The sequence below is a fragment of the Chiloscyllium plagiosum genome, chromosome 2 (assembly GCF_004010195.1).
Source record: "Chiloscyllium plagiosum isolate BGI_BamShark_2017 chromosome 2, ASM401019v2, whole genome shotgun sequence".
NCBI classification, from domain to species: Eukaryota; Metazoa; Chordata; class Chondrichthyes; order Orectolobiformes; family Hemiscylliidae; genus Chiloscyllium; species Chiloscyllium plagiosum.
Genome location: NC_057711.1, coordinates 81,691,234 through 81,699,760, shown reverse-complemented (window position 1 = coordinate 81,699,760; position 8,527 = coordinate 81,691,234). Strand labels below are relative to the sequence as shown.

The 8,527-nt window shown below is 45.2% G+C and overlaps 1 protein-coding gene across 1 annotated transcript in view; it reads left to right on the top strand.

The window, feature by feature from the left end:
* The first annotated feature begins 1,911 nt into the window (after positions 1 to 1,911).
* Positions 1,912 to 8,527, top strand: part of rasef (RAS and EF-hand domain containing) — a 76,074-nt gene continuing 69,458 nt past the window's right edge. Inside the window, exon 1 of the mRNA XM_043712826.1 lies at positions 1,912 to 2,648. Coding sequence (XP_043568761.1) covers positions 2,350 to 2,648 — 299 coding nt within the window. The 5' untranslated portion in view covers positions 1,912 to 2,349. The remainder of the gene's footprint in view (positions 2,649 to 8,527) is intronic.

Here is an 8,527-nt window from a genome sequence, read left to right as displayed (position 1 = left end):
TTTGTTTCCCCTATTTCTGTGAACCCTCTCCCCTACCATGAGACAATATGCAACCTAAAAATATCTCTGCCAATCCAAAGCATCATACTTTCCCCGTCACTGATCTCTCTGCTGCCCACGTTCCCTCAATTCAATCCCTAGGATCCCACCATACATTTACTTCACCCTTTAGGACCATCTTTCTCACACCATCCCTGCTTGAAGACTGCACCTCCAGCTTTTATGTGATCCCAACATTCAAACACATGGCCCTTGCCTCTATCTGATCTTCCTGCACCCTTGCCTTCCTGCCATACCTCCCTCTCTTGGCCAGTCTCCCTCATCTGTGCACCTCAGAGTATCTTTCCTGATCTCAAGCATCACCTCCAGTCACTGATGAATACTGTCCCAGGAGGAAAACTGTGCACTGCACATCACTGATACATAGTTGGGAACTGGAAGGTGAGTAATGCTTGCTTGTTAACAACTTAGTTGAGAAGATTAGATTAGATTGGATTACTTAGAGTGTGAAAACAGGCCTTTCAGCCCAATAGGCCCACACCAACCCTCCGAAAAGTAACCCATCTAGACCCATTCCCCTACATTTACCCCTGACTAACGTACCTCACACTATGGGCAATTTAGCATAGCCAATTCAGCTGACCTGCACATCTTTGGATTATGGGAGGAAACCGGAGCACCCGGAGGAAACCCACGCAAACATGGGGAGAATGTGCAAACTCCACACAGACAGTCGCCTGAGGCAGGAATCAAACCCGGGTTCCTGGTGCTGTGAGGCAGCAATGCTAACCACTGAGTAAGGGGTACTTAATTTTAGCGAGATTGCCCTTTAATGAGCATGCATGAACTAAAAATAGGTTTCCCGAACTTGTGCTAAGGAGTTTCAAATGTTGCTGAACTTAATTACTTTGCTTCATCCCAGGAATTTTATTTTTAGCCTCATGCCCAATTAAGGTTCCTTGCCCACCAAGCTTCCTGCTCCTTGAAGCAGCTCAACATTCTGCAGATGGCCTGTCTCTGGACTGGCTATCAAATCAGAAATATACCAGCTAGCCCACCTTCACTCCTGACTGTTACTGACCTTCCCTATCAGTTCAGTGGTTGCCTCTGTGAAACTTGAAGTACAGTACGTTTTTGGATTGCCCTTCAGCGTTTGGTTGGGAGCCTGAAATGGTGGTGACTGTTTCTCACCCTCCCGTCCAACATTCAATCCCTCCAAGACCTAAGCACTTTCCCCCTCTAACAGCCTGTGACGCCGGACTATAAATAATTTCTTTCATCAAACTATTCAAACGTGTAATGACACACCTCTGCAACAGGTAGGACTTGAACCCATGCCTATCAATCTCAGAGCTGAAAATGTGTTGCTGGAAAAGCACAGCAGGTCAGGCAGCATCCAAGGAACAGGAGAATCGACGTTTCGGGCATGAGCCCTTCTTCAGGAATCCTATCAATCTCAGAGGCAGGGGCACTACACTTCCTGAAGAAGGGCTTATGCCCGAAACGTCGATTCTCCTGCTCCTTCGATGCTGTCTGACCTGCTGCGTTTTTCCAGCAACACATTTTTCAGCTCTGATCTCCAGCATCTGCAGTCCTCACTTTCTCCTACACTACACTTCACCACAGGATCCTTCCTGCCTTTACAGTAATAATGCTCATCAAACTTTGACGGTGGGGAATATCCCCTCAACGTTCCTAACGTGCAGAAGTAGGTGGTATCGGTGGGTCGAGGGAGACTGTTTAAAGTGAAGTGAACCTGTTGTTTTTCTGGATGACAGGGAACGCCCTGCAGCAGTCATTCAGCTGTCCCGTTTCCACCTCTTGGGTCAATAACGTGGGCACTGCACGTAAAGAGAGCGAGAAAGAACACAAATCAACCTGAAACACATACATTGGAGAGGTAGGTCCGGTTGTGAGGCTGACGTCAAAGCGGACTGCCCGTTCCCGTTCTGATGTAGGGGAGACACACTGAGGTGAGACCCAGCCCTCGCTGGGTGCAGCCTGACTTAGCCCAGCCCAGCCAGGACAGGACAAAGACCAGGCCAGCAGCACCAATCTCCCCAGCTTCCCCCACCCCAACTCCCTCAACCTGAACTAACTCCATCAAAGTGCTTCAAGCCGCTTTAATTTCAGCTGCTTTGCCTAGCAAATCTGATCCGCAACCAAAACAAAACAATAATGAGCAGAGGTGCAGCACTGAGAGGGGGAGTTCCTGACAAGATGGTCATCGCCTCACCGCATCCTTTGCATCAAGGGAGGTGCTGAGAGGGTGGGGAGCTCAGCTGTTGGATTCTGCTTCTTTTTTTTTGCATCTTATCTCCCAACCCCCCTCCCTCCCTCTATTTCCGGATGGAAGAAAAGGAGCCGAGACTGCGCGCACTTTTCCACGCCTGTGATATTAACCGTTCCGGTCAGATCGAGTATGAGGAATTTTTCACAGTCTGCCGGGAGCTACAAGTACACGAGTCCCACATCGACACGATCTTCCACAAGCTAGACTCGAACAGGGACGGCTGCATCAACTTCCACGAATTCACCGAAGGCTTTCACGAAGTTTCGAAGATGAGCAACTTGGGAGCTGTGGGTGCTGACCCTGACTGGGATGAGTTCCAGCAAAGACTGGGGGACGAAGCTAAGTTCATCCCAAGGTGAAATCTGACCCTTATTTGAAACCAAATTCTTTGACGGAGTTTTGTTTTAATGTGCTGTGATATTTTTTTAAAAACTTTAGGATTTATTGGTAGGATCTGCTGTTTTTGTGCAAGGGGGACGTGTTGGTGCTGGAGTCCTGGGCAGGAGGGGTGGCCAGGCAGGGTAAGGCTAAGCAGTGGTTCAGCTGGCGGAACCGGCTGCTCTTGGCCAGTCTTCCCCCAGCTCCTGGCCAGCGGTCTGCAGCTCCGCGTCATTGTGTCTGCCTTTGGCCAAATCCCTCTCTCTCTCTCTCCCTCTCTCTCTCCCTCTGCCTCGTTCACTTCTTCGCAGTTACGCACATGAGATTCTGATCGAGGGTCACATGTCGACTTTAAGCTGATTTTAAACAAATGAACAAAATCCACTTTGCTTGTCAGCGCTACAGCTGACCGATTTGCGAGAAAATAATGCCGTATTTGACTGCCCAGAGCGTGCCTTTAGAGTTTTTTTTAACTTGTCAGTTCCGCATCATAAAACAGCAGTCTATTCATGAGAAAAGTCGGACTTTTTAAAAGATTAACAAGACGTTCCGATCTAACGCGAGTGAAAATCCAGGATGTGTACAGCGGCTTGCTGTCACTGGTTGGGAAATAGACTTTTTGTCTTTTCTGGTGTCAGTGCAGGGAACATCCTCGCCTTTATCATCTCCCCTAAAATAACCCGGGATGCCTTTCCAAATACAGTTGATTTCAGGAGTTAGTTTTACGGCATGCAAATACAATTATCTGTTTTCAACGCGTGTTTTTTTTGTACGATAGACAGTGAAGCTTAGAAATGAATGTTAATATCCACGGTTAACAGATTGCTTTGCACAAATGAAAGAAAACATATTATAGATGCTGGAGAAATTCAGCAGGTCTGGCAGCATCTGTTGAGAGTTCGCAGTTCGCAATCCTGCGTGACTTCTTCATGTTGGGTTCTGAAGTCATGTTGGATTGAGACGTTAGTTCTGTTTCTCTGTTGAATAGTGCTCGCAGTTTTTAAGCAGCCCCGAGGGAGTTCTCACTCCAGCCCTGTGTACTGTATATGGAATGGCCGCTCAACTCATGGTGTGGTCATCTCACTTCGAGCCATAGTGTTGTACAGCACGGAAACAGGCTCTTCGGGCCAACGTGCTCCCGCGGACCACATATCCTAAACTATTCCAGTCCCATTTTCCAGCGCTTGACCAATATCCCTCCAAACCCTTCCTATTCACATACCCATTCAGATACCTTTGAAATGCTGTAAATGTACCAGCCTCCATTCTTCCATTCTGGCAGCTCATTCCACACACGTACCACCCTCTGCATGAAAAGGTTGCTCCTTAGGTCCCTTTTATATCTTTCTCCTCTCACCCTAAACCTATGCCCTCTAGTTCTGGACTCCCACACCCCACAAGTTTCACAACATCCTTCCGATAGGAAGGAGACCAGAACTGCATGCAATATTCCAACAGTGGCCTAACCAATTCCCTGTACAGCTGCAAAATGACCTCCTAACTCCTGTATTCAATACTCTGATCAGTAAAGGAAAGCATACCAAACACCTTCTTCACTATCCTATCTACCTGTGACTCTACTTCCAAGGAACCATGAACCTGCACTCTCTTTATTCAACAACACTCCCCAGGACCTTATTTTTTTTTAGTGAACAGGAGGTCTGACACTCCTGTTTTTATTCTTTATTTTTGTGTGTGCAGGTGTGAGACACAGTGAAAGACACAAGGTGTACCAATCTTTATTCAGTTTCCACCACCAGGAAGAAAGGAAACACCCAAGTGGCCAGTGACAAGCACTGCCCTTCACATCAAAGGGCAATGCTGTATGATCAAGCAGTGAAGGGGAGGGCAGGGATTAAATCAAAATAGAATTGGAGGGAGAAATAATGCGAAATAATCCCTGCAGTGCCCACCTCTCCCTGAACAGCTCCAGGGTGATGGTGGACACCGAATGCTCCCTGTCCAGAGACACCCGGGCTCTAACGTAACCACGGAAGAGGGGCAGGCAGTCGGACCTAACGGCCCGCTGCCTGGACCTGTTTATGGCCAGTTTGGCCAGGCCCAGGAGAAGACCCATGAGGAGGTCTTCAGACCGGCCCTCCCTCCTCCGTACCAGGTGCCTGAAGATCAGGAGCGTGGGACTGAAGTGCAAACAAAAACAACGAAGAAGGTTTTTTAGAAAATCAAAAAAGTAGTGCAAGTGCCCACACCCAATATATACATGGTCCACGGACTCCACAGCGCTGCAGAACAAGCAGTTGGGCTGGGTGTCCGTGAACCACCACAATTTGCGGTTACACGGGACTGCTGCGTGCAGCACCCTCCACCCCAGATCCCTGAGATAAAGGGGGAGGACTCCCCGCATAGAGAGCTCTCCACTGGGGATCCCCACCGCCCAGTGGTGAATGGGCACGCCAAGGCGTGTCCGGACAGTGGATGAGGGCGAGGAGGTGGACGGTGTGCAGCAGCAGTCGATACAGGGCCCGCCATGATACTTCCTTAAAATGGACAAAATTAAAATTCCGGAGGCGGCTCAGGTTGTGGGGCACAGGTTTCAGGGGGAAGTACAGGACCTTGGGGCCAATGTAAAATTTTGTCCGGGCAGGGGTGAGTGCAGACGGGATCCCACCGTACACCTGAGCATCCTCCAACTGGTGCACTCCGAGCACCGCCATTTTGAGGCGCAGGACCTTACCATTAAGTGTATAAATCTGGGCTCTGATTTGCTTTTCCAAAATGCATCACCTCGCATTTATCTAAACTCCTCAGCCTATTGGCTCATCTGATCAAGATTCCATTGTACTCTGTGGTAACCTTCTTAGCTGTCCACCACACCTCCAATTTTAGTGTCATCTGCAAACTTACTAACTATACCTCTTATGCTCACATCCAAATCATTTATATAAATGATGAAAAGTAGTGGACCCAGCACCGATCCTTGTGACACTCCACTGGCCACAGGCCTCCAGTCTGAAAAGCAACTCCCATCACCACCTGTTTTCTACTTTTGAGTCAGTTCTGTATCCAAATGGCTGGTTCTCCCTTTGTTCCATTAGATCTAACTTTGCTAACCAGTCTACCATGAGGAACCTTGTCAAACGCCTTATTGAAGTCCATATAGATCATGTCTACCCTCTGCCCTCATCAATCACCTTTGTTACTTCTTCAAAAAACTCAATCAAGTTCATGAGACATGATTTTCCATGCACAAAGCCATGCTGACTATTCCTAGCCTTGCCTTTCCAAATACATATAAATCCTGTCCCTCAGGATTCCCTCCAACAATTTGGCTATCACCGATATCAGGCTCACCGGTCTCTAGTTCCCTGGGTTTTCCTTACCATCTTTCTTAAATAGTGGCATGGGAGGAAAGCTGCTAACACCAGAGTGAAGCGATCTGCCCAGACAGTACTACAAATCAAAAGTGGCAACCCCCTGCCTCCAACTCCCCATTTGTCTCCATGTTTCTAAACTTACTAATGTGTGGAATGGCCGATATGTGACACAGATGCTTATAAAATGGCGTGAAGAGCAGTCCAGGAAAGGATAGTTCAGGACCAAATTAATATCATTTGGTCAGATAATGAAGGAAAGCCAGTATAGATTTGTTGGGGGAAATTTACATTAAACTAACTTGTTTTTTTGATGAGGTATCAAAGGGCTGATGTGGGCAATGCGGCTAATGTGATGTATGTGAACTTTAACAGGTATTCGATAAGTTACAGCTCATAGAATAAGATACTATAGACAAAAGAATACAAAATTGGCACAATGTCAGGAAAGAGTAGTGGTTAATGAGTATCTTTTCACTAAGGAACACTCACCCCTCTCTCTTCCTTCCCCTGCCCAACCCAAGGAAATTCTGCTCTTGGGTGTCCATGAGTACCTTCAATAGATGAACATTTATTAATTTCTATGCTATGTTGAGAATAATTGGCTTGATTGCTACCTTTTGCTTCTTTCATGAGTCACTCATGGTTAGGTCACCCTAAGTCACTTTAAAGTACATTTTCATGTTTAGTATCAGAATTATTTTTCTGTAATTAATTCAGTATTTTATAATCTATTAATCGGATGTCTGCTGGAGGTGTACATTTTCTTTTGCTTTTACTACTAGTCCATCACCATTCACCAAGTGGGGGGGGGGGGGGGGGGGGGGGGAGAAAAGGAAGCTTCTCTACACTTTATAGTCACCTACAGTTCTTGTTAATCCTTCAAAATGTGAACATTTTCATTTTGTCATGTGGGTTGTTGAACTCTTACTATGGCTGGCAGATTTGTGCAGGAACATCCATAAACTGGTATGGATGTCCTCTGACAAGATAGTTCAAAGAAAGATTGATCATCTTGATGGTGTAGGGCAGGCAGTTACTTTCGATATGCAATAATGGTATTCTCCTGCTTCAGTTGAATTTTATACACAGGTGAGTGTGTGGCAAAAGAGGACTTTTGTTTTCTAGTTAACACATTGATTTTGTAATGCCCCCTGTTGGCAGTTGGAAGGCCTGTACGGTCTACAGCTTCCTTTCACTGCCAATGGCACAACAATGTGAATTACTTGTTTTACAGTGTGTACTGCAGGACAGCACAAATTAATTAGCCCACTCCAGTATTAACCTCCTTTCAGATCCTAAACCTTATTACACACACTTCTTCAACTTTCCTTGATGAAGCACAACCTTCGGCAATGTTATCTGCACAAACCAGTGATTTTCTTATGCTGGCCTTACCATTCTGATGTAATATTAATGGAAAATGATCTCAGCACACATTTTTCCAGGATGGGAATAAATAGCATGATAGTTATGTTATTATAAATTAGTTCAAATCCCACTATGGCAGCTGGAAATTTAAATTCAGTTAATAAGTCTAGAATGTTAAAAAAACTGATATCAATAATGATAGTCATTGGACTACTAGATTATTGTTAAAATCCCTTAGGGAAAGAAACCTGCTGTCTTTACCAATACGTCTAGAATTTGTTTTGTATTGCAGGTGATATATTTCAGTGCTTAGTCCCTTTTATATTATTTTGGGCATGTCCTGTGATTTAAAGGGGCCAATTGTGCACTGGGACTTCTGCTTTAATGTGCTATTTGTAGGGAGCATTAGTATATGCCCGGTTTTACCAATTTGTCATGCTTGACTCAGAAATATGATTGATTATCAATTACCTGATGAAAGGCTTATGCCCGAAATATCGATTCTCCTGCTCCTTGGATGCGACCTGACCTGCTGTGTTTTTCCAGCACCACACTCTTGACTCTGATCTACAGCATTTGCAGTCCTCACTTTCTCCTGATTGTCAACTACCCCTTGAAATGGCTTAGCAAGCCACCTAATTGAATTCAAAAGGTGGGCTACTAATGTCTTCTCATAGATGATTTGGAATGGGTAAGAAAAGCTGGCCTTGCTATCGACACACACATCCTGTGATTGAATCAAAAGTAAATTAAACCTCTGTACGGTGATGGTTTACTAACACAGGCAACTCTTGTATTCCATTCTTACTGCTAACTTAACACATGAATCAACATATTTTCTTTAATGTGTGTCCATATGGAAAAACTGTTCATACCTCCTAACTGTTCATTAAGCTCTTTGCTGCATTTTAGCAAAACTCTCACATATATTCCATAGATCCATTTTAAACAGAAACTCATGAAGCAATGGAGGATAATTTTCTGACTCATTTTCCAACCAGATTAGTTATTAATACTCTTTTGCTGATAAGTTTTACACAAGTAGGAGTGCTGAAGAATATTTTGTAGGTTTGCATACATGTCCATCAGATCATCTGAGCACAACAGATCTCAAAAAAAAATTAGATACCTCTAACTGATAAAAGAATCTATC